The 25,782-nt window shown below is 54.8% G+C and overlaps 1 protein-coding gene across 1 annotated transcript; it reads right to left on the reverse strand.

Annotated features, from left to right (window-relative positions):
* Positions 1-1,203: 1,203 nt before the first annotated feature.
* KRT19 (keratin 19) lies at positions 1,204-24,652 on the reverse strand. Its single transcript, XM_014833547.3, has 7 exons — positions 24,528-24,652; positions 4,774-5,345; positions 2,841-2,923; positions 2,445-2,601; positions 1,983-2,144; positions 1,743-1,868; positions 1,204-1,617 (listed from the first exon to the last, which is right to left on the reverse strand). Exons 1-7 carry the CDS (start codon positions 24,541-24,543, stop codon positions 1,330-1,332), a joined length of 1,404 nt encoding a protein of 467 aa, XP_014689033.2. The 5' UTR covers positions 24,544-24,652; the 3' UTR covers positions 1,204-1,329.
* Positions 24,653-25,782: the final 1,130 nt, after the last annotated feature.

Raw genomic sequence — 25,782 nt, forward strand, 5'->3', positions numbered from 1 at the left:
CTGGGACCGGGCCCAGGACCAGCCCCAGGCAGGCCAGTTTGGGGGTCTGTGTGGGAGGTCTGGGTCACAGCTGGGTCCCATTCCGGGCTCTGGGCCCAGGTGCGTAGGGGTTCACGCAGGGCTGCCAGGGTCGTGGATGACTGGTAGCGCACACACACAGACACACAGCGATGTGCTCCAGCCTTGCTCTGAACGGATGCCTGGCCCCCGGTTACAAGCTCTGACCCCAAAGCCCCAGTTTCTCCTTCAGTTAGGTGGAGAAACGTGTGAGGAAGAACTGCCTCAGGGGTTCCCAGTCCCAGATCTTCCCATGGAACAAGACTGGAAGGTACTGAGGACTGGCACAAGCAGTGTCCATCCAAGGAGACAGGGGTGCAGGTGGCACTGTGGGTTAAGAATCAGGAACCCTAGGGGCCAGCCCGGTGGCTCAGAGGTTAAGTTCACATATTCCACTTCATCGGCCCAGGGTTCGCCGGTTGGGATCCCAAGTGCAGACCTACACACCACTTGTCAAGCCATGCTGTGGCAGGCATCCCACATATAAGGTAGCGGAAGATGGGCACGGATGTTAGCTCAGGGCCAATCTTCCTCAGCAAAAAGAGGAGGATTGGCAGCAGATGTTAGCTCATGGCTAATATTCTCAAAAAAAGAAAGAATCAGGAACCCTAGATTCTGGTCCTGGCTCTGCCATACAGTCACTGTATGGCCTTGGACAAGTTGCTTAACCTCTCTGAGCCTGTTTCCTGCTCTCTAAGATGTAACTTGTACTATCTACTTTTTTGTGTTGATTAAATGGCACATAGTAGGTAGAGAGTAAACATTAATTTCAGACACACACAACACACCAACACTTGGGGGAACACAGTGTGAAGAAAACTAAATCTCGCAGTAAAAACCACAGCTTCAAATCCCACCTCTGCCGTGTGTTAGAACAGTTATACACACAACAAGCCACTTCACCTCTCCCACCTCAGTTTACCCCTCTGTAAAATGGAAGTGATGCTTATTTCGCAAGGTTGCTTTAGGGAACAGGTCAGATAAAGGAAGACTTCTGCCAACAGGAATTCCCCTAACAGTCAGAGTCTGTGAGCACACTCTCCTCCCTCTCCCGGGACAGGGTGGACTCTGGTACAAATGAAACCTGAACAGTGCCAAGGCCTGGCCCATCTCCATGGGCTGAAATAACAAAGCCAATGTCCTTCCTCCCTTGGGCCATAAAATTTTATTGGCAGATCAGGGGGAGAGCCAGGGTAAGGGTCCCTCCCCTCTATGCCCCTACCCATGGCCATCCTTCCACAGGAGGGCGGGAAGCCCAAGAGGCTGCTGGACTCAGTGGGCATTGGGGGGCGGTGGGTGGACGAAGCGGCCGTCCTTGTGCTCCAGCACGATTTGATGGGTGACGTCCTGGGCCTCCAGCAGGCTTCGGTAGGTGGCGATCTCCTGCTCCAGCCGAGTCTTGACGTCCAGGAGCAGCTGGTACTCCTGGTTCTGCCGCTCGGTGTCAGCACGCACGTCACTCAGCTGGGCTTCGATGCTACTGATCAGCGCCTGGATCTGTGCCAGCTGAGCTCCGAAGCGAGCCTCCGTTTCCGCCAGCGTGCCTTCCAGGGCGGCTTTCTGGGGGCAGGGAGAGGGAAGGAGACTCAGTGGAGCCTGGTTCCCAGAGGGGGCATGGGCACGCCACAACCCAGGCTGCCATGCAAGGACATGAGTGTGCATCCCACAGGACAGAGGGCACAGACCATGCTGAGCTGAGACTGCAGCTCGATCTCCAGGCCCTGGAGGGTGCGCCGCAGGTCGGTGATCTCCGTCTTGCTAATCTGCAGCTGCTCCGTGTGGCCAGCGACCTCCCGGTTCAGCTCCTCAGTCTGCAATAAGACATGAGGCAGAGGGAATGAGCCCTCAGCCACAACTTTGCCTGGGAGCATCAAGCCCTCCCTCCTTGCCACCTCCCCAAAGGGCACCTGCTTGCATCTTCATACCTTGGTGGTGAACCAGGCTTCAGCATCCTTCCTGTTCTTCTCAGCCATGACCTCATATTGGCTTCTCATGTCGCTCAGGATCTTGGCTAGGTCAATGCCTGGAGCGGAATCCACCTCCACAGTGACCTGGCCACCCACCTGGCCCCTCAAGACACTGATTTCCTGGAAAGATATAGCAGAGTGGGCATGTCAGAGCCCAGAGCCTGCTGGGTCTGGGCCAGGTCACTCCTCTGCCCCACATGCCAAAGGGGGCTGGTTTTTAGATACAGACCTAGGAGCCAGAACAGGGGGATAGACTGGGTTGCCACCATCCCCTGCTGGAACCCTGGGAGCCATGCTCCACACCCCAGGCCATGCCGAGGGTACAACAAGTGTGGCCACGGTCAGAGGACACAGGATAAAAAACATCGTCAGCCCTGGGAAGCCAGGGTGGAAAGGACAGAAGGCCCAGCTTGAACCCACCTCCTCGTGATTTTTCTTCAGGTAGGCCAGCTCCTCCTTCAGGCCTTCGATCTGCATCTCCAGGTCAGTCCTGGCCAGGGTCAGCTCATCTAGCACCCTGCGCAGGCCATTGATGTCGGCCTCCACACTCAAGCGCAGAGCCTGCTCAGTCTCGAACCTTTCAGAGGAAATGGTTGCAGTCAGGCCAGCATTTCCTCTGCACTTCTGAAGACTTCCCCACCTCCCCAGGGTTTAGGAGTTCCCGGGGTGGGGGGGAAGTTACTTCAGACCAGCTGGGGCGGGTGAGGGCAGAGTCCAGTCCCCCCGCTGCACTGAGCCCCAGAAGGGCTGGGATGGCCCCTCCCCCTGCCCTGCCCTGCCCTCACTTCTGCAGCCCTGCGGGGCACAGATGCTCACTTGGTTCGGAAATCGTCTGCAGCCAGACGGGCATTGTCGATCTGCAGAACAATCTTGGAGTTCTCAATGGTGGCCCCAAGAATCTGAAAGACAGGAGGCAGGTTTCTAGCACTGCCCACCCACTTTCTCCCCAGAAGAGGAGGGGAACAAATGAGTATGCCCTCGCTCCCTAGAGACCAAAGCCCCAGCTACCTCCAGGCTGCCCATCGGCCTGCTCCCTAAGAGGTCCTAGTGTCAGTCCATGCCCAGGGGCTGGAGCAGGAGGAAACACTGCCAGGGAGGCTGAGCCGGGGGTAGGGAATGGGCGAGGGAGGGCAGGGAGGTAAACAGGGGGAAAAGCCTCTGAGACATGTGCCCAGGAAGCTCTAAACGTCTTAAGAGAGGCGGCCTCAAAGTGGTCCGCAGACCCGATGCAGAGAAGTGTAGGGGTCGCCTTTGTCTATACCCCACTCAAAGCACACTCTGCCTCAGGGAAGGGAATGCCAGTCCATAGAATGTTGAGCATCTATTATGTGGGGGCACCCTGCACCTCATCTTTCATGCCAGGTCAGTGGGTGCCCGTGTTTTACAGAGGTGAGAACTCAAGTTCAGGATTTCTGGTCCCAGTTCACCCCAATCTGAGGTCCCTCTGACATGAGGGGCGTATTCACACCATTGATTAAGACACTTGGTTTAGTGTTTTCCGAAGAGCAGGTCATGACTCATTAGTCATTGTACTCCGTGGTGATTTGCATAGTTTTTTAATGAAACAGAACAGAATGTAAAATATCAGAAGGGATCGCACACAGGTAAAAATTGTTTCAAGCTTTTGCTTCCATTTTGTGTGTGTGTGTGTGCGTGTGTGTGTGTGTATGAGAGAATGTGTGAGGGTACATAGTAAAATGTGACTTATCGTAGGTCACAGTTTTAAAGGTGTGAAAGCAGTATCTTGGATGCTGGTTGTCATCTCTCGCTTGCTCTCCTTGTCTACAGGGTTCGGTTCCATCTATGCCCCCAACACCCAGCGCCATGCCAGGCACATGGGGGGCACAGGGCAATGTTATGGGGAGCTGTGTTTGGAGACCCAGCATGTGGGGACGTTAAATGTCCCACTGGCTTCTGTAACGGAGCTCCGAGCTGTTCCCTGTGGGTGGAGACCAAGTCCCCCCCTGCATGCGCCTTAGGGCCTCCCTCTAAGACCTATGGCTCAGCCCCAGGGTCTCCACCCACAGAGAACGCTGCTGCACCTGGTCCTCCGACGGAGATATTCACAGGCAAAGGACCCCCGGGGCCTCTGCCTAAGCCCCTCCTTTACCCGGCCAGGGGCCACGGCACATGCCCCTCTTTAACCGACCAGTGACACCGCTGGCCTCTCCCATTCTTCTTAGGGCTCCTCTTAAGTCTGGTGGGGCCTTCTGGGCGGGGGAGGAGGGGCTTCAGCCTGAGCGTGATGGAAACCAGACCTGCCCCGCCAGAGAGAAGGAATGCAGAGGGGTGCACGGCGGGGGCAGCAGGGGGCAGGCCTGGCCCAGATTCCTCCCAGGCCAAACTCTTGCATTTCACTGCTGCGACTGCGGCCCCCGGCCTAGACGGGTGGGCAGACCACAGCTGTGTCCCATCTCCGCCCACTCCTCCGGACCTCCTTCCCCCGATCTCCCCCGCCCTCCGTTCCCCAGCCTCCCAGCGCCGCCACCTGCCCCACCCCCTCGCCCGGGCCCCGCCCCCTACCTGCCCCCTTCCCGCCGCCCCGGCCTTCACTTCCTGCCCCATTGTCCTGCCCCTCCTCACCTGCCCCGCTCTCCGCCCCACCCTGCGGGCCTCCCGCGTCCCAGCCGGCTCGCCCCCGCCCGGGCCGGGAGGTGCCCGCCGCCCCCGCCTCGGCCTCGCCCTCGCCCGGCCCGCGGGGCTGGGTTTCCGCGGCAGGTGCACTTCCCGCGGCCAGGCCGCCGCCCACCTTGTCCCGCAGCTCCTCGATGGTCTTGAAGTAGTGGCTGTAGTCGCGGGCGGGCCCGGGCCCCTGCTTCAGGTACCAGTCGCGGATCTTCACCTCCAGGTCGCCGTTGGCCTGCTCCAGGGCGCGCACCTTGTCCAGGTAGGAGGCCAGGCGGTCGTTGAGGTTCTGCATGGTCTCCTTCTCGTTGCCCGCCAGCAGCCCGTCGGACCCGGCCAGGGTGCCCGCATAGCCACCGCCGTAGCTCCCGGAGGAGGACGAGGTCACGAAGCGGGCAGAGGACACCGACACGCCGCGGCCGCCCGAGCCCCCGTGGATGCTGGGCGCGCGGAAGGTGCCTCCGGCCCCGAAGCGCAGGGAGCCACTGCCCAGGCCCCCGAAGGACGAGGTGGCCGAGGACTGGCGATAGCTGTAGGAAGTCATGGCGAAGGAGGACGCGGCGACAAGGGTCGGAGGAGCTGCGGTTGGCAGGAGGAGTGGCGAGGCCCTCACCTGGCGCTTTTTATGCTTAAGGCGGGCAGGGGGCGGGGGCTGGTGTGGGGCGGACATCTGAGCCCCGAGGAATTTGCAGGCTCCTGAGTGCAAATACGGGCGCTTTCCCTATTGGTCAGTTCCTGGCAGTCCCGCTCCAACTCTCCGCTCCCTGGGGCCTGCAGAAAGCGGCCCCACCCCAGAACTCTCGGGAGCCGGGAGGCCCCCCCCCCCCATCACGCACTCAGACGCCCCCAATTCACATGCCTGTCCTCCCCCGTTCAGGTCTCCCAGAGTTTGACACCTCCGGAGATAGAGTCCCTCTGAGAGGACAGTCCACCCTCCTCCCGCAGTGATCTCTCTCTCAGAGCCGCCTCTGGAATCACTTTCGGAGCCCCTTCCTTGTGCCTATAATTAACACCCCCTAAGGCACATTCAGGAGATTTCTACTCCCCCTCAAATTACTGCCTCTCAGAGCCCGCCCCTTGAGGATCACCCACACCCTGACTCCCGCTAAGTCTGCCGGTGAGGGTGTTCTGAGCTGCACGCTTGCTGGCCTCCTGAGACAAAGCTGCCCACCGCCCTGCTGGGGCCACACAGTCCCAAGGTGACAATAGGCCCCTGGGAACAGCTGCTGGGAGCGGATCTGCAGCTGCACGACATACGGCACCTTCACAATCCCAAACTCAAGCCCGACCCCAACGTGGGGGCTGACCCCCCCCACCCCCACTGGGACAACCCCTACCCTCCAGCCCCCAAAGCGCATTCATTCAACATAGATTTATTGAAGTGTTTTAATGGTGGCCTGATCAGGCATCTGAGCCTGAGGGAGGCAAGTAACTTGCCCAGGAGACATTTGGCACCTGCCACCCGGAGACAAAAATGGGATGGCATCCCTCCCTCCTTGTAAGCGTCTTGAAGGAGGGTGTCAGAGGCTGAATCCTTGTGCCTCATGGTCCTGTACCGGATGAATGCGTTGCTGGGCAGGACTCCACAAAGTCCCCACGCACAAAGGGAAGAGTTTTGATAACAGAGGAAGGAGCCCCTCCTCCACACGCAGCCCCCAGCCCCGCTCTTCATCCAGCACAATTCCAGCTGCCTTTTTTGCTCACTTTAGAGGGCCAGGCCCCCTGCCAGACACCGCAGGGCACTGCAAACACCCGAGTTCCTGTCCCCTGGGCCCTCACTGCTCCTCAGAATCGTCCCCATGGTTCCTTCTTGTCCTTATGGCAGAACAGCCACCCACTCTGAGGACAGAGGCCTGTGTCCTTTTCAGAGGGTGTTAGGGAAATGGGCCAGTCACTCCCCATTGCCAGGACTCAGTTTACCCCCGTGAAATCTCAGCCCTCCTCTCTGCGTATTATCACGTAGGTCACCTGAGGCTAAATGAAGACTTGTCCCCAGCCTCTGAAATCTAAGTCCCAGTAAATTGTCTTCCAGCCACCAGCTTATCCAGTAACAGGGGCAGGAAACCACACACACACACCCCCCTAACCCACCAGGAGCAGCTCTGAGCCAGTAGGAAGGGCAGCTTGAGGCTGTTAAAACTAGTGAATCAGACCCACAAGCGGGCCAGGGGCCCCATAACGGGAAGAAGGCGTGACCCGAGGCAGGCTGTGAAAGGGGAGCGGCTAGGCCTTCACAAAGGTTGACATGAGTCACTCCCTTTATTTGGCCCTGAGGAGGAGGCTCGCTCCTTGTGGGGGAAGGGGGAGACTGGCCAGATAGTTGCTATGCACACAAGCCCCAGCCCGAATCTGGTTTTCTGACCCGACAGGAGGGTCTGGGAAGGGACATTGTGTTAGGAAACAAAGAACAGGATCAACAGTTCTCCCCCAAAGATTAAGGAGCTGTGAGCTCCCTAACATCAGAGGAACTTAGAGTCCCGCCCCCTCCCCCGGGGCCGTAGTCATAAGAACAATTGACTGTGGGGTAGGATGGTTTCAGATCTCAAAAGCCTTTTCAGATCTCACTGGGTCTTCACAGCAGCCTGGCAGAAAGGGTATTCTTATTCCCATTTTACAGATAAGGAAACAGAGGCTCCAAGAGGAGCAATGACTTGCCAGAGGTTCACAAACGGGAGTGTCCCATTCTGGCTTCCAGCCTCTTGACCCTCAGCCCCACGGTCTGGGTTCCTGAGTGTGACAGAGGCTCTGCTCTCCCTTCCAAGGAGCTCCCAGGTCCAGAACAACTTCTCTGAGTCCCTCCCCCCCAAATCTTGTGCTAACACCGAGGGCAGTCAGCCCCAGACCGAATGGCAGGCAGGGGTTGGGGAGAATCCCCAGCTCCCGCCCTCTGGCCAAAACAGTGCCTAGCACCTTCCGCCGTGAGCTGTGTGGCTTTTGACCACTTCTCTGGTACATCAAGAACTCAGAACAGTCTGTGCAGGCTGCCCTCCCCAGAGGTGGAACTGAGGGCTCAAGCTGCTGTTCCCACTCCCTAAACAGACTGCGCGCAAGCTGGAGGTTTCCTTCTGCCTCTGGCTGCACGAGGGCAGGACCTGACCCGAGGAGCTCCCTTCCTGAGGAGGATCCAGGTCTCCAGGGGAGGGGCACACGGGGCAGGAGGGACAGGAGGAAACCTTGGAGCACGACAGGATCCTAGAGAGGACTCTGCTCAGCCTTCCCCCAGCTCACATCTGCCCAGCACCACGAGATCCCTGGGAGAAAGGGGCTCTGTCATCCGATGAGATCAGAAACACGGCTTGTTCCTACTCCCTTGTGGAGAGTCACGATGCACAGTCCCAGAGGCTCCGAAGACCTCAGTCCCTCATTTGTAAAATACAGATACTAATAAAATGATAACCACAACCTATTTTGTGGAGTTGTTTCAAGGGGTAAATGAGATGGTGCTTATAAAGAGTTTATCGTGGTGCCTGGCAAATAGTGAGCACTCGTACAATACTACGATTTTATTGTGTAATGTCATTAGTGTTAAATATCGTGTTATTACTAGAACGATAAGTGTTATTTAACTTTGTTTAACCAACATGTCCCAAATACACTGGACCATGGAATCCTTTGTCGGGTAACACCTGTTAATAACCCATACCCTAAATTAACCCAATCCCTCTTACTGGATTTTAGATTGTTAGCAATTTTTCTACTATATGCTGTGCTAGGATGACCATCTTTATAGGTTAATTTTTCTTCACCTTTTAATATTTATTTTCCTATACAATAAATGTAAAATTCTTTTCCTAATATATGGATGTGGAATTACTCGGGGAAAAAAATAATCCTTATATTATAGGCCTATCCAGTCCAAGGAAGCTCAGAGAGGTCAAGTGACTTGCCTGAGGTCACATGGCTAACTGAGGCAGAGCCGGGGTTAGTTTCCAAGTCCTGAGGCCAAGGGCTCTCCCTGCAAGGTGGAGACCTTGACCTACACTAGAAGCCCCCCCCTTTTTTTTTCTCCCCGAAGCCCCAGTACACAGTTGTATATCTTAGTTGTAGGTACTTCTAGTTCTTCTGTGTGGGATGCTGCCACAGCAGGGCCTGATGAGTGGTGTGCAGGTCCAAACCCAGGATCCCAACTGACAAACCCCAGACCGCCGAAGCAGAGCGCACCATGGGGCCGGCTCCAGAAGCTTCTTACACTTAGCAAATGCAGCTTGCACTTCCCCGAGGGGAGAGGTTAAGAGTAGCGGAGTCTTTATCATCCTTGAGGAAATGACACAGGGGGTGGAGACCACGGCAAAGAAGCTGAGAGTGAGAGTCCTAGTCCCGGGATGGAATGAAGTGGTGCGATGATGCCGATGACGATAATGACAGAGATCATGATGACAAAGGCGATGATGATGATAGCCAACATCTACTCTGCCAGCCACCATGTTCAACACTTTGTATACTTTGTCTCAGTGATTCCTGTGAGTTATGTTATCATCCCCATTTTACAGACAAGGAAACTGAGGCTCAAAAAGGTTAATAACTTGACCAAGGTCACTCAAGTACGTGGTGGACCCGGGATTCAAGCCCAGATCTTTAACTCTCCAAAGCCACAGTCCCAACCACTAATGCCGTTCCTCCTCTCACGGGATGGGGGTCAAAGTGCCTTCCTCCATTGGCCTGGAGAAAGTCATCAAGTTGAGACAGGCATAGTGTCACCTACCACAGTCCTAATTTGTCCTCCCTGCTTGCACAAACAATTATTAATTTGGTCAGTCAGTGGGTCATTCAAGCAAGGCTCAGAGTTCAGCCCAGCAGAAGAGACAGACACAAGTATGTGAACAGAGCAGAATTCGTAAGCTGGAGGAGAGAAGGGTAAAAGTGTGCAGGACTTCATGAACTTGCTTGTCATGTACTGGGTAACCCCTACCTAGACACCATCCATCCCCTTCTCCAGGGCCCATCAACGCCAGATGCTCAAGGTACTTCCTCACCCGCTCCTCCACTAAGGGGCATGTACCAGCCCCTTCTCCTGGGGGCCGGGCCTGGTGCTGATGCTGGGGTCCAGAAGCAAATTCAAGCCCTTCTTGCTTCTAAGAGGCTGACGGTCTGCCAGGGTATTGTAGAGACATTCGTTTCAATGAAATATGGTAGATTGGATCCCCACATTAATTTTCGCTCCTTCCTAAAACCCTGTTATGCTGACTGTTAAGGAATACTTAAAGAGAATAAGAGACAACAGAAGATGAGAAATGTCCACAAAAATTTTAAAGCTCAAAAATGGCAACTAACGTCAGACGAGAGGAAGCTGAGACCTAGGGTAGAGAGGGGAGGGCAGGAAGCCACCACGAGCAAGCTGATTCTCAGCACAAACCCGGGAAGCTCAGGAACCAGGGCACCAGATACCCTGGGGGGAGAAGCAGAAGATGAGACTATGAACACAGCTGGCTGGAAGTTTCTACAAACAGCTCCAGTCTGCCCTGCCAGACCCCCAACTCAATCAAGGGCAGCCAGGAGAAGACGGGAGAGTCACTCGCCCCCATTAAATTGGCAAAATTACAAAGTTTGATAATGTCAAGCGTTGGGAAGCCATGGGTTGTAGGCGCCATCTGGCAGGGCGGTTTGGCAGTGTCTTCCGTAAAAAACCTTCACACACGCTATAAGCCCCTGCCCGCTCCTTCTTTCTTACCCCCGAAGAACCCCTTGCCCATATGTTCAGGGAGGCATAAAAAGGGTGCCCCTAAAGCTTTGTTTGTAATAGTGGAAAGATGGAAACAACCACTGGTGGGGGGACCGTTGAGTAAGCCATGTAATAGCCACATGATGAAGGGCTAGAAGCAGAAATCAAAGGAGCAATGTCAATATACGGTGACATGAAAACCCCTAAAGAATCAGTTGTTGGGTAAAATAAAAGCAGCAGGAGAGCAAAACACATAATACGATAAATTAGTGCCGACCTACACCTAAAAGGTGACTCATTTCTCCAGACACTGTGGCTGTGCAAGGAGACACACAGATGAGAAGGAACCAGCCCGGACAGACAGCAGAGATTTCCTTGGAGAGAAAGCTGATTGAAGGATAGTTGTCATGGGGACCCACGCTCCTCTCTGCTGTACTAGTTTTTACAAGAATGTATTTGTGTGTTACTTGTTAATTAAAACTAAATAATTTCTTAAGAAACACTACATGATGGACATTGAGAACTGGACGCACTTAACAGAGTGATTCCCCCTTCCTCTTCCTGCACACACCACCGACATCTTTGTCCCACTCACACACGCTCACCCTCCCGTCTTGAATTAGGAAAAGAAAGAGGATGTTGTAGAGAGGGGAGCGGCAGAGTGGAGAGAAGAGAGCCCCCCGAAAAGGTTTCCAGCCTCCTGCCCTAGCCCTGGGTCCTGTGCCCTCATTTTCCCTCTTGATGAAGTTTGCCCTCTTTATGAGGGAAGAGAAGGTGGCAAAACTTTTCCAGAGGGACTTGGAAAGAGTCTGGGTGCATGAAGGCTCCTTCAGCCCAATAACTTGGACCTGGGGGGAGAGCCTCTCCTGCTCTGATCCCCAAGGATTGGAAGCTTTAGGAGCATCCAGAGTTGGCCCTATTGGCACCAACATGGGCGTTCTCAGGACGGGCAGCGAGCGCCCCCAGGGTATACACAGGGACCAGAGTGGCTGGAGCAGGAGGGAGAGCAGAGTGTACCCCATGGTAGCCTGCAGCCAGCAGCCCCCTTGTCAGCACCTGGGAGGCATTCCCTGGGGACTTTCTGAAATAACTAGGGGATTTCTAAGGGTGCTGGAGCCAGTAGCCACTATGTGGACCACCATTCTACAATCACCAAGCCAGTAGGCGTATAGGCCTCAAACAACTCAGAATAATCAAGTGTGTAGGTACTGGGATTGTGTTTGCACAGGAGTAAGTGGGGGCAAACGGAGGGAGTGCTCAGTCCTGCCTGGAAGCATCCAGAGATGTTTCATAGAGGGTGTGACCCTCGAGCAGGAGGCTGAAAGGCCAGTAGGTGTTTATCAGGCAGGGGGGGCACAAAGAAAGGGACTGGAAGAGTAGAATTGAGGGACCGTTAGTCATTCAGGACAGCTGGGGCACGTGGGGGAGGGGCAGGGGCCAGGGAAGATGGTGTGGGGGCAGGGGGTGGTGGCTGTGAGCTCAGCCAAGGAGTTGGGCTCTATCCTGAAGAAAACTGAAAGTCATTTGCATCAGGGATGTGATGTGGTCAAATTTATATTTTAGAAATTGCCGTGGGTTCCGTGTGGGGAGTGGGTTGGTGGGACGAGAGAGGTGAGCATAGCGAGGGATCAGAGACCTGTTTAGGGTCTGCTGAAATAGCCCATCTTAGGGATAAAGAGGGTCTGAGCTTAGTCCTGGTAGTGAGGATGCGGAGTGAAGGACAGAGACAAGAAGTACTGGCCATGCTCTGAGCAGCTCATGGCCTTGCCCAGGTCGGGTGGGTGGTGTCATGGGGACCCAAAGCCAGCAGTGGGAGCTGGAGCTCCCCCCAGCCCAGGTCTGGCCCTCTCTGTGGCAGCAGGGATCCAGGAAAGGTGAGGCAGGGCTGGCTGGGTCAGGATGGCCACTGGTGTTCCTCTTGGAGTCCCCAGGGGAGGAAAAACCAGCCTGACGGGAACCAGGGCCAATCATTGGGGAGGGAGGGAGCACTGAGTCCTAGGCCACTGCCCCTTGTCCAGCCTGTGGGGGAAGGGAGAGGGTCAGCTTCCCCCACCCCCAGGGCCGCATTTCACACCAGGGAAGACAGGACTGGCCTCTGGCTCCCCCAGCCCTCCCTCAGCCCTCCCTCAGGGCTGAGCGTACGTGACCAGGCTCAGGCTCCTCTCCGTGCGGGGAGGGCCTGCTGGCCACCTAGCCAGAGGTGGCTCTCTCTGCCTCCACCCTGACCCTGGGCAATTTGGAGCCCATTCGAATCCCTGTGCCGAGCCTGGGCCAGCCGTACCACCTGGGCTGGGGCATAGGAGGGCCAGACACAGGACAGAGAGAAAGAAAAACGTCCCAGAGCCCGTCCTGATTGCCTAGAGCCCATCGTGGTCCCTGGGTGGTCCTTGCCCCCTTTCTAGCCAGCTAACTTCCCTCGCTCCAGGATCCTCAAGGGGAAACGGGGCTGCTTCCCTCAGAGACAAAGACTCTAGAACACCAGACTCTTCCCGCTGCATAACTCAGTCTGATCTGTGAGTCCACAGGTGAGCCCTGCAGAGCACTTACCAACTTCACCCTGCACGGTCCTTGTCCAGGACCTAAACATGTCTTCCTCAAAACCAGCCGTGGCTCCGGAACACTCGCCATCCCGACTGTTTTGCTGAATACCTACTGTGTGCCAAAGGCTGACCCATGACCATGAGGGCAACATCCCTGCCTTCCACAAGGAACCAGGCCCCTCCTCAGGCCTGCAGCATCCTCGCTCCTCACCTGCCTCCTCCCTTTACCTGGATGCCTGCAACTCCAGTTCCTCTTTGCGCCTCAGCTTGGGCCTCACCTCGGTACTCACCTCCTCGGGGATGTCCACCCTGATCCACTCAGGCTGGGCCAGTTTCCCCCACACACAGCCCCTGGACTTCCCTATCGCAGGCCACAGGTCTGTCTCCCCAACTAGACTTCAGCTTCACGGCTGTATCTAGCCCCAGGGCAGACTCCAGCACTGGGAAATGCTCAATCATTGCTGAGAAAGAGGAAGGAAAGAGAGAAGCCCTTTTGTTTCATTCAACAAGTAATTATGGACCACCCTCTATGTGCCAGGCACCTTTTAGATTCTGGGCTTCTAGAACAAACGGTCGAAAACTCCCTGCCCTCCTGAGCTATCATTCCAGGTGGGGCAGATGCAATGTAATTCTAGGCGTGAGAGGTGAAGGGGAACAGTGCAGGGAAGGGGTGAAGGGTGATCACCAGGGAGAGGCCTTTGAAGGAGAGCCAGGGAGGGCACCTGAGGAGGGGGCGCGTGGACAGAGACCTGAATGAGGCAAAGGAGCCTTCCAGCCCCTGGGGGATGCAGGCAGAGGACTCAGCAGAGGCAAAGTCCCTGAGGAAGAAGGAGCTTGGTGTGTTCCAGGAACACCCAGCAGCCCCAAGGCTGAGTGGGGTGTGCCAGGGCAGGGGTGCGCAGGGGAGGAGAGCTGGAGGAGGCCAGCCCAGAGCACATGGGTCTGCAGTCTTCCTAGGGAGCAGGCTCTATCCTGAGAGCACCAGGGCTTTGATGGAAGAACACTGGGGGCCTCTGGCCACTCTCTGGAGAATAGACTGGGGGCCAAGGGTGGCAGCTGGAGATCTGATAAGAGTTTTTGTAAAGTGCAGGCGAGAGACACTGGAGGCTCGTTCTGGGGAGATGTGAGGGGCCTCGGTGAGAAGCGGCCTGATGTGGGGTATGATCTGAAGGCAGAGCCAACACATCGAGCTGATGGAGTCACGCAGAGCACGAGGGCAGGAGCGGAATCCAGGGTGACTCCTAGCTTGAGGCCTGAGCCTGGCATTTGCACTGCATTCAGGGGACTGGTCTGGGGCTGTGATCCCTTCTGGAAGGATAGTGGTCACCCCCTGGGTCATCTCTGGATCTGCTTTGGAAGAAGTCCTGGCGGAATTAGGTTCTAATTGGGTTCTACTCACCAAGCACTCACTGTGCCCATGTCTGTTAGTGCTGATGCCCCCCAACGGAGGGGGAGGGACACAGGCTGTGTCCACCCACGCCTTACCCTCATGGAGCCCACAGGCGTGGGGGGAGTAGGAAGGTGACATCTGACTAGGACCTGTGTTTTCCAAATTTTCAACAAAGCAACAATGCACGTATGTCACCTCTATAACCGGGAGTGGAGGGTGTTTGTATATTTTCAATTCTGACTTGCCCCAGGCTGCACTAGTTTCAAACTGGCAAGTGGGGCCCAGTAAACTTGGGAGAGGGGTGGTCAGCTGAGCCGAGTTTTTGGAAAAGCTGCTTCTTCCTCAGAGAGGAAGGCAGGTAGAGGCTGGCCTGGAGGGGTGGGGGACATTCTTGAGTGCAGCTGGAATTCAGAGCTGCTCTGGAGACAGAATGCTGAGCCCCGGCCCCTCCTGGCTCCTCCTGGCTCCAACCGGCTGCAGGATAAACATTCATTAGGCAGAGACCGCAAAGAATCCCATAACAAGGTGGGCTGCCAGAAGCTGGGGACAGCAGGAGCACCCTGGGTCTGCAGTCTGATGGGGGAGATGCCCTTTACCCAGAGAAAGAGAAGCTGAGGCCCCACCCTCTGCCAGGGGCCTGGTATCCCAGGGGCATTCTGATAATGGGTGGTCGATTGGGAGGAAATACACACCCCGCCCTAGACACACACACACACACGTGCATGTGTGCACGCACACAGAGCATGAATGGAAGACAAAACCTTATTGGCTCCCCTGGGCACCTCATTGCCATTCCAGGCAGGACCTATCAGATGCCAGCCCCAGCCCTCCAGTGGGGGGTGGTACACGATTAGGGTGCCCGAGCACCAGTATGAGGCCTCCCAGATGTGCCAGCACCAGGGAGGGCTAGGAAATCAGCGATGGAGCCAGAGTGCCAGGAAGCCCTCCCTCCTCCCTGCCGGAGACCCAGCCCCCCTCCAGAGGAATGTGTGGGAGTTGGGGAGGGGGTACTTCCTCGCAGGCCTTGTCCAGGATTAGGGTGGGGGCCGCTGGAGACCAGAACAACCTAGCTCAGTAAACACAGAGCTAGGACTCGGCACACAGGAACCAAACAAACACCCTCAGACAGAGAGATCTGTATCTGGCATTTCAGAAGGAAGGGTCTGGGCTCAGCGAGGGGGAGGGGAGGCTTCAGGAACCCGAAACTTGCCATTCCTGCCAGGCCAATCCTACCTGTTCTTATCCTCCTCTTGACCACTAAGAAGCACAGTAAGCATCTACTCTAAGCCCAGCAGGATGAATCAGACAAAACGCCTACACTTGCAGGATGGGGGTGGAGAAAACTCCTTGCCCAGGGGTCTTCAAGCCTGGCCTGCCGGGTCCTCAGCAGAGAGGTACGAGGTGAGCAGACCTGCCGCTGGCCACCCACACGCACACACGCACACACTCACACGTGCACACACACACACACACACATATTCACACACTCCATCCAAAGCAGCTCTGCTCTCCTTGGCTTACATACCCAGCTTTCTGTAAGATTTCGCTGAAGCAGAGGGCTCTCCCTCTTTTAAAGCTCCGTCACTGGTGCTTTAGCCCCACTCTGCCAGTTTGTAGATCAGAAAACTGAGACAGAAGTGGGGACTCAGGCTGCCTGAGGTCACACAGCTGGTCTCCTGCTGAGCTGAGACCAGGAGGCAGGTGCGCTGAATCCTGGCTGTCTGCCCCCAGGGGAAGATCTGAGCTCACAGAAGAGAAAGAGGTGAACACTACAGGTTCCTGACAGAGCAGGTGGCAGGCCAGGGTCAGGGGAGGGACACGGAACTGAAGGCCAGAGCTCAGGGAAGGAGAGCACCCTGAGCGAGGCCTAGGGTGAGCAGGGAGGTCCTCCTGGAGGAGGAGGGCCTTGAGCAGAGCCCAGGGTGAGCTGCAATAAGTGGTGAAGGGAAGGAGGACATGGAGGTGGAAAGTTCCAGTAACAAAGGATCCTGTAAAAACAGTCCAAATGTATGGAGCCCTCACTGGATGCCTGGCTCTGTTCAAGTGTGTGGCATACACTAACTTGTTTCCATCATCAAAGCTCCCTGTGCTGGAGATACTGCTGCAGATAGCAATATCCCCATTTTACTGACTAGGAAACTGAGGGCAACTTGCTTAAGCTTAAAGTTTGGTAAGTGGCAGAGCTAGGATTTGAACCCAGGAGGTCTGGCCCTGTGCCTCATGGGTTAACCTCTGTGCCAAAGGAGAATCAGGGCAGCAGAGGCTGCAGAGCTGGCTAGACTCAGACAGGGAAGGCCTTGCAGGCCAGGACACTGGATTTGATTTTTTCTCCCCCCACTGCAGAAGCCAATGATGATTTTTGAGTCAGGAGGTGATACACACAAAGTGTCAGATGAGTCAGACAGCTCAGAGCGGAGTGCCCTGAAGCTGGGAACCCAGGGCAGTCATCCCAGCTGGGTGCCCCAATGCCCCCTTCATTCCTTCCCTCTGCCTCCCCCACAATACTGGCCTTATCGCTTCAAAACCAAACAACTTTGGTACCTCCCTCCCAGCCAATCTCCTGTGCTTTCTGAGCTCCAGGCTCATCCATCTCAAGCCAGCTTTCATCTCTCTGCTCACAAACCTTCAGTGACAGCCTGTTCTCCACAGCAGTGAATCTCAGCATGTGGAACACACTGTGGGACAGCATCACCCAGGGAGCTTGCTTAAGACTCTGATCCTTGGGTTCCACCCCAGGGTTACTGAATCAAATCTCTGTGGGTGAGACTACACTTTTGATGTCTGCATTTTCAATATGCTCCCCAGGTGTTTCTGGGGCTCACTAAAGTTTAAGAACCACTAGCCTAAGAATGAGATCTATCAAACTCCTGTGTTGAAACCATGCAGGAGGAGTGGGAGAGACACAAAGATAAATCAGCCTCAAGAAGCCTAGTCACAGGCAGCTTACCTGCTAGCAGGGGAAAGCTATGCTGACTTGGCCAAAACAACCTACACCTTTTATTAGCAGAAAGAAATTAGAACAGTCATCACCCTATATCCCTCAAGATTAAGGAATGAACACCAAAAAGGGGGTATTTGTGACCGCAGGCCCTCCAGGACCGGTTCAACTGACCCTATCTCTCATCGACAGAGTGATTAACAATTGTCTTTCAGAAAAACTGCAAAGTCACATCGCCAGGGCATGCGCAAAAGAAGAAATCATGACCTGAAATGACCTCCAAACCAAAGATCCTCCTCCTCACAGAACCCAAGGACCAGGACATGATCGGAACTTGAAAATCAGACTCTTATCACAAGTGAGGGATCCCTCGTTCAGGAAAATCTGGTGTTAAAGTTCCTTCTCTCATCAAAAATGTTTAGAACCCCATCATAAATGTTTAGAACCCTGTCGTAAATGTTTAGAACCTCACCATAAATGCTCAAAGCCCACCAATCAAAACCCATCCCACCACGTTTCCGTGTGCCAACCTGTTCTCCCTAACCTCTTAAATTTCACCCCAAATCCTGAATCAGGGAGACAGATCTGAGGGCACATGCCCCTGTCTCCCTGCAGATCAATCTCGCAGAATAAAAGCTGATTTCTCCCCACAAAGGCTGATGCCACAATTAATTAGCTTGTTTATGCACATTGGGCAGAGAACCCCAATTTTGCACAGTAACAAAAACTTGAGGTGCGAAGTAAGAGACCTAGTTTGAGGCCCAGTTTTGCTTCTTTCTATCTGGGTGACCTTGGGCTCAGGTGATCAAAGATTTTGCCCAGCTGCCAAACTGTCAAGAACTGTAAGGGTCTGAGATTTACTCTTTTTGCAAGCTAAGTTAGCCTGCCACAGTTTTATGGATGCTGGCAGAAGACCGGAGACCCCTGGGTCAGAGACAAAGGCCCTCACAACTCACAGGCACAGCAAGCAGCTCAAGCTTCCTGTTTGCATTGATTCCTCTTGGCCTCCCCCTCAAGTACTAAGGGGACATTGTAAAGCTGGACCCAGCTGGGAGCTACATATGCAATGGGTTTTGCATCACAGCTGAGAAACTCCAAGCTTTGGGAAACCAAATCTTCCATAATGAGCTGCAACAAAACCTATCTGATCTTTGCTCCAGGTGGAAGCATCATCATTATTATGCAGAACAGTAAAAAAAACAGCCTCTGCTCCAGAGGCAGACACTATCTTTCTCTTCCAATGCAGTTCACTACTAAAACACCCTCGAAAAGATAGACCAGAACAAAGCTGCCAGTGCCTCCGGTCAGAAGTGCAGAAATGCAAGACATCCGTGGAGAAGTCTGTCTCAACACAAATGAGAATATCAATATTCATCTTGCATGGAGGTGATAAGCTTTAAATAAGGTCACGGAGGGGAAGTTACTGGGAATATGGGGGGTAATAACAGAGGATTTACGACAAGCAGGCAAATATGTAGAGTGGAAGATGGCAGTGATCAGCAGGGAGCATTTTACAACAGAACTTGTGGCAACAAAAAGGGGAAAATATTTGCAACCTATATCATGGACCAAAGGCTAATAACCTTAACACCTATAGAGAGTTCCTATGAATAACGAAGTAAGAGACCAACAACCCAGGAGGAAAACGGGCAAAGAATATGAGCAAACAGTTTCCAGAAAAGGATATGCAAATTGCACTTAGACATATGAAAATGTTCAACCTCACTCAAAATAGGAGAAATGCAAATTTAGACTATCGTGAAATCTTGTGTTTTACGTGTCAGATTCGTAAAGACGAAAAGGGTTGATAACTTACTATTTGCTGGGAATACGGGGAACTGGGCAATCCGCACGTTGCTGGTAGCAGTAAAATCAATATAAAGTCTATGAATGGTGATTTCCAAGATCCAACAAAAGTTTAAATAGAATTCTTTCACCCACCAACTTCTCTTACAGGTATTTACCTTTCAGGTGTAACTGCACATGCGCAAAATGACGTGCTGTACGAGAATCTTCACTGCAGGGTGATTTATAATGGCAAAAGACTGGAAACACCTAAATACCCATTATAGGATTCCTCTGCACAATAGAATACTGTGCAGTCATCAAAAAGAATGAGGCAGTTCTATATGGGACTGATAGGAAAGATTTTCAAAATATTTTATTAAATGGAAAAGTAAGGTTGCAGAGGAATGTTAATAGTTTGCTACCATTTGTATGACTGCTCCAGGGAAGGCCGTGTACATGTGTACATTTACAAATGCACAGGATCTCTTTAGAAAACTACACAAGAACATGATAGCAAAGGATGCTCACTGGCAGGGGAGCTGGGAGACTGGAGTCCAAGGATGCAGCCAGATTGCTTTGTGGGGTGTCCTTTGTACTTTTAAATTTTGTACTGTATTATGGGCGTATTACCTCTTCCAAAAACTACATATAAAATACATTTGTAAGAAAAAAACCAAACTTGGGCATTCAGATCTGCCAAGAAATTTGGATGGACTGGGACCCCAAGCCTGAACCCAGCAGGGCCTCACAACCTGCTATATCTTGGTGGCTGCAGGTGGTGGCCCTGGGCACTTCCCCGCTTTGCCCAGAGCCATGCCCAGGCAGCATCGTTCATTCCCTCATTCACTCATCTGAGGCATGCTCTCAGAGCCAGGCCCTGTGACAGGTGCAGAATGCAGAGATAAAAGGGGCCCAGGCCCAGTCCGGAGCCAGCTCCCTGGACAGTGGGCAAGGTGGAGGTGGGGCAGCAGAAGATCCGTACAAACATCCACAAAACAGAGGCCAAGTGGCATAGTGTGGCAGTAAAGGTTAATGGGTGACCATGGAGTGAGAGGCCGATTGGCCTTTGAAACGAGCCACACCTCAGTTTGAGAGCCACTCATTAGCCTGGCCCAGTTATTTCACCTCCCCGAGCTTCGGTTTCCTCCCCTATAAAACGTGGCCTGGCTTTGATCCACGAATCCACTATCTATTTGAAAGCTGTGTCATTCAAGCCCAGTTAACCTCTCAGAGCTTCAGTTTCCTAATCTCTGAAATGGGGCTGATAACACCAACCTCCGAGGGTTTAGGAGGACAAATAAAAATCATCTGTAAAGAACAGTGCCTGGCCCTCAGTAGGTCTCCTCACCAACAGGATTTCGTGTGATGCGGCCACCATGCCCGCATGGGACTCAGCGGGTGCAGGTTTTCGTAGAAGCTCCCTTGGGAGCCTCTCACTGCCTCTGAGTTTGGTGGAGAGGAGGGAAGGGGGAGGCGTTCTTCCAAGAGCTCAGGATCAAAGGCTGAGGAGAGGGAGGGGGAGGCAGCGAATTTCTGGCCCAGAGAAAACTACATGTGAACGAATATGGGCACTCAGGAGCAGGGGGCGGTTTGTGTGGCTGGGGAGGAAAGATGGAGGGGAGAATGGGAGGCGTGGAGGCGGGGGGAGGCTGTGGAGGGGAGACGAGCCTAGGCCTGTGCCTCAGCAGGGGCGGGGGGCAGGGGGGGGCACCGACTCTGAGGCTGTCAGCAGAGGGGGTCGCGTGGAGCCAGGGCAGGGCTAGACGGAGGACACCACTGAGGAGACAATTACAAGGGCCAAGCCTGGCCAAGATGGAATACAGCAGCACAGTGAACGCTCAACAGGGATGCGTCCCGAATCCAGCAGGCCCCGCAGCCCCACCACCCCTCAGGGGCAACATTGGTTTGTTTGGCAATGGAGCAGCCCTGGCCTCTCAGCCTTCCCAGGCCTGTTCCCCAAAACCACACCTCCTGCAACCACACACCAGGTGCTAGCAGTGCCGCTTCTGTCCTCACAGCCTTGCCTCTGTGCCCTCCGGCTGCAGTGTCCTTACCCTCAGCCACCACATGTCGAAGCCCCACCCCATCTCCAGTGCCACCTGTGGGAGGCAGATAATGGCCCTCCAAAGACGTGAGTCCTAATCACCAGAACCTGGGAACATGCTCCTTCCAGGGCAGAAGGGACTCTGCATTTGTGGGTGGATTGAGTGAAGGCTCTTAAGACGGAGAGATTATCCTGGATTATCCAAAGGGGCTCAGTGTAATCACAAGGGTCCTCATAAGAGGGAGGAAGATGGTCAAAGTCAGAGAGAGAAGCCATGACCACACAACAGAGGCTGGAAGGAGGCACTTTGAAGGAGGAAGGGGCCACGAGCCGAGGAACGCAGGCGGCCTCTACAAGCTGGAAAAGAAGGAAACAGATTCCCCCCTAGAACTTCCAGAAGGAACACAGTTCTGCCAATGCCGTGACTTCAGCCCACAGGACCCATTTCAGACTTCTGATCTCTACAACTGTAAGATTCTAATATCATGTTGTTTTAAGCCCCTAAGTTTGGGGTGACTTGTTACAGCAGCCGTAGGAAACCAATACAGCACTTCTTCCCTAAAGCCTCTGTGACCCCTGCGCCCTCCCCTCCAACCCCTTCCCTCCTCTGAGCCTGTGCGGTGTTATCTGAAGCTCTCTGGGGCTGTCCTCTCCCCACCTCTGAGTTCTCTCTTATCTCCTCTACTAGACGGTGAGCTCCTGGAGGGCAAGGTCTGGCTATTTGTCTTGTGTCTCCATCACCCTAGTAATTCTTCTGGGTCCTTCCAGATCCATTCTCTACCATTCTCTGCCCTGCTCCGGGCCCTGGAGGCTGATCTCTGGCTGCCCCATTCAATCAGCCAATGGGAGGCAGCTGTGGGAGATGGGCGGAGGGTAGGGAGAGGCCGGCTGTCTATTCCCCCCCCCCACCCCCCCGCAGGGCAGCAGTCACTGCTCCTACCCAGCAGCCATCCCCGGCCACAGCCCTCACCAGCTGTGTCACCTGCTCCCTCCTCTGCTGTCCCTTCAGCTTCCCGTTGCTCCTCCCTGCATGCAACCCTATCCTTGCTCCTGTCCACACCTCCAAAAGCAATTCTTTCTCCAAAGTCCATTCAGTTGACCCTGAGAGTCCATCATATCCCATGGGGACCCAGGCCCATGCAGGTGTAGCTAAAGTGCGAGCGGATGGTCAGCTGCAATGGGCCTGGTACACGTGTGGACACTGCCTTGGTCTGTCTGTCTTAAAGGGTAACCCCACGCGGCCTGGGAGAGACTCAGGGAGCATTCTCCTCCACCCCTGGCCATACAGGGAGGAAGAAAGGCTTTAGCAAGGGGCAGGTGTGGTGCAGCAGGGGAAGATGACACGACAGGACCGCGGGGGGCAGACTGACCCTCACCCCCACCGGGTTCTCTGGATCCCACTCCCCACACAGACCCACACAGTGGAGGGTCCCAGGCCACATTTCTCCTTGGCCCCACCCCCGCTCCTGGAGCACACCTAGCAGGACTCCGGCTGTGTGGGGTTGGGGAGGCCACACCCTCTCCTCCCACAAGGCTGCCTCCCTACTGGGTATCTTGGTGCCTGGTGCCACCAGGCCTGGCCAGCCTCCGGCCCCCACACTCCTTGCCCTTCACTCCACAGCTTCTGAGCTGGTAAATGAGTCATCCCACATCCCTCACACCCTGCCCTGCCCCTGACCCCACCAGAACCGCCCCTCTCAGCTCTGTCTCTGCAGTGGCTCCAACAGCCTGAGCAATGCCCTCCTACACAGCTCACCCCACCTCAGGGAAGCACAGCAGGGCTCTGACATTCCCAGCCAGGACCCCGCAGCCCCCACATTTACAACACTCGCTACCCCAGACCAGGTGCCCAGACATAATCCTTTATGCCCATTTCTTACAACCACCTTCCAAGGGAGATGACTACCACCCATTTTGCAGATGAGGAGACTGAGAGGCAGAGAGGGTAAGTGACTTGCTTGAGGTCACATAGGCAGGTAGCGGTGGAGCTGACTCCAGACCACCCCCACCCCCAACTGCCTCAGGACACCTTCCCTTTTACGGGAGGCAGACCCAGGGGAGGCCGCCAGCGTGTGGACAAGGGTGCTGGGTGTAGAGTCAAAGCCCTGGATCGAGTCCGGTTCCATCCTTAGCAGCTGGCTGGCCTCCCCGAAACGTTTCCCAGCCCAGTACAGGGACAATGATCCTGCCTGCCCGCCTCCCCGCATCCCCGCCTCCCCGCCGTGCAGGGGCTCAGGGAGACGAGGCAGCGTCTGGAAAGTGTAGTTTCTCAGATCAGAGGCCAGGCATCCGAGGCACGGAAACAGGCGGTGCTGTCCGCTTGGAGCCAGCCACGGCTCTGGACCCAGCAGGTGCCACCCCGGGTCGGCCCTGCGCGCTCCGCAGGCCCGCTGCACGCGCACCCGCTGTCCGCGCACTGGGCTCGCTCGCCGTGCAGCGGCGCCACAGCGCCCCCTGGAGGCCGCACGGGGACTCGCTGCCCTGCCACCAGGCGGGCCCTTTGCCGCTGCCGCCCTCCTTTCTGTACCCCTGACCCCGCTCGATTCTGAGAGGAGAGGAAGGATCAGAGGGGGCCTGTCTGGGCAAGGGCAGGCCCTACACTCCAGACTACTCCCTGGCTTCCCTACAGACAGCCAAGGGGGTTGAGCTGAGAGTGATGCAGGAGAAAGAGCCCCAGGAGGGCTAGAAGTCCAAAGACCCGGATTCTAGCTGTGTGATCCTGGGCATGTGTCTTTCCCTCTCTGGACAACAAAGGAGTGGAGGTGGTCATCTCTCTATGGAAAGGTACTTCCCCTCCTAGCTCTAAAACTGTGATTTATCACTCACTTTCCTCCTGTGTAAAATGGCCACAAGGGGCCGCTGCAGCCACAGCTGTGAAGGGAGCTGGAGGCCTGCCCACACCTTCCCAGCCGAACTACCTGCCCCCGCCACGCCCCTGCGGGCGTTCCGCCAGCCTCCCTCCTCCCAGTACCAGGCCTGCTGGGATTGTAATGTAACCCAAATGTTTTAACACTTCCCGGAACAGGACAGTGCTCTCAATTCACAGTTCTATTGGGCGTGGAGTTTAGTGGGACCCTTGGAGATCGAGCTTTGGAAAGCTGGGCAGACGAGGAGCATCTATCCAGTGAGACCTAGAAACATCCCTAAATCTCTTGCAAGGTCCTGAGACGGGATGCCGAAAGGAAATCCCACCAGCCATGGAATCCCATGCATGTGGGCTCGAATCCAGGAAGGCAGAGAGACCTCCACTAGCTGTTGATCCTTAGACAAGTCACTGAGCCTCTCTGAACTTCAGTTTCCTGCTGGAACTCCCAGATGGTTGGGAACACTCTGAGGGATGGGTCAGTGTTTGGACTGCAGGCCATACAGCACCCTTCCTGGGTCCCACCTTTCCAGTATGACTTTCAAAACCCTTCATGATCCAGCCCAGCCTACCTCTCCAGCTCCACCCTCGGCACCCTCTCCCTCCCACCATTCCAAATTTCTTTCATTTCTTGAAAGTGCCCAGCTGGCTCTTACCTCCAGGTCTTGGCATGTGCCCTCTCCACCACCAACTCGGTCACCATTCCATTCCACCACCACCGGCACCTGCACTTTTCTCCTATCCCAGCTGCTTCTCCTTCAGCCTCTCCCTGATCCTCCCCCAAGTCCAGATTGTGTGTCCCTGCTCTGAGCTCCCTGGACTGTATGCCTCCCCCGTCACAGCCCTTAGCTCAGTGGACGTGGTTTCTGCTTACCTGTGTGTCCCTGATGGGGGTGAGGTCCATGGGGACAGGGACCATGTGCTCATAGAATACTGCTGGCTTCATGAATGACCTGGGAAGGGGACTAAGGGTGGGCTCGCTGGCAGGAGCAGCTTTGGAGACAGCAACTCTTTTTTTCCTTTATTTCTAGTCCCACAAGCTTCACTCAATCTCATGGGGTCTTACAGACTCTAAATACTCCTTGTTTATTTCCATAAAGTCTTCCCTGGGCTTGCCAAACTTTTCCTCTGGAAATGCCGAAGCCTCTCAGAGGTAACCAAGAAGAGAAGGGAAAGGAAGAAAACCAAGGGGAGAGAAAAGAGAACTTTGTTGTGTTAGTGTTTGGACCTAAGAGAAAGCTGGAACAGCTTTCCCCTGCGGCTGAGGGGAGCCGTGACACTGGAGAGAGACGAGAGGCCCCGCGGGGAGGGGAAAGCTTGAGGCATGCAGGTTTTCTCTGAGGCTGATGAGTCGGAATCATGAATCAGGAGAGCCAGAGGGTCCTCAGTGGTGGTCCTGGTTTTTCCATAGGTCACACTGGAACACTTGTGTTCATCAAGCACAGACCTCAGCCTCTCTGTAGGAGGGAAGGGGCTTGTTGAGAAGTTAGCACAGCTAGTTCTCGCCTGTCTGAACCTCCGTCATCTGAGAATTGATGGGAGGTCTTCTCTGCCACGCTGGAGCCAGGCCAGCCTCCCTATCCAATCCAGGCCCTGTCACTTACACACTGTGTGACCTTGGGCACGTCATTGAACCTCTAAGACTCAGGATCTTGAAACAGTAAGACCTTCCTCAAATTGTGGTTGTGAGCATTAGTGAAGCAGCATATCTGACGTGCCTGGGACCTTGCAGAAGCTCGACCAGTGGGAATCCTTAAACTCTGAATCTTCGTTATTAGTAGTACGGTTCTTGCAGCACACATTGCAAGGGAGAAGGTCTGCAGCCCAGGGGCATAATGCGCATGATGGTGAAGACATCAGTGAAAACAGGGTGTGATGAACTGGCACAGGCATCTGTTGGGACAGTGACAA

The sequence above is a fragment of the Equus asinus genome, chromosome 13, assembly GCF_041296235.1.
Source record: "Equus asinus isolate D_3611 breed Donkey chromosome 13, EquAss-T2T_v2, whole genome shotgun sequence".
NCBI classification, from domain to species: Eukaryota; Metazoa; Chordata; class Mammalia; order Perissodactyla; family Equidae; genus Equus; species Equus asinus.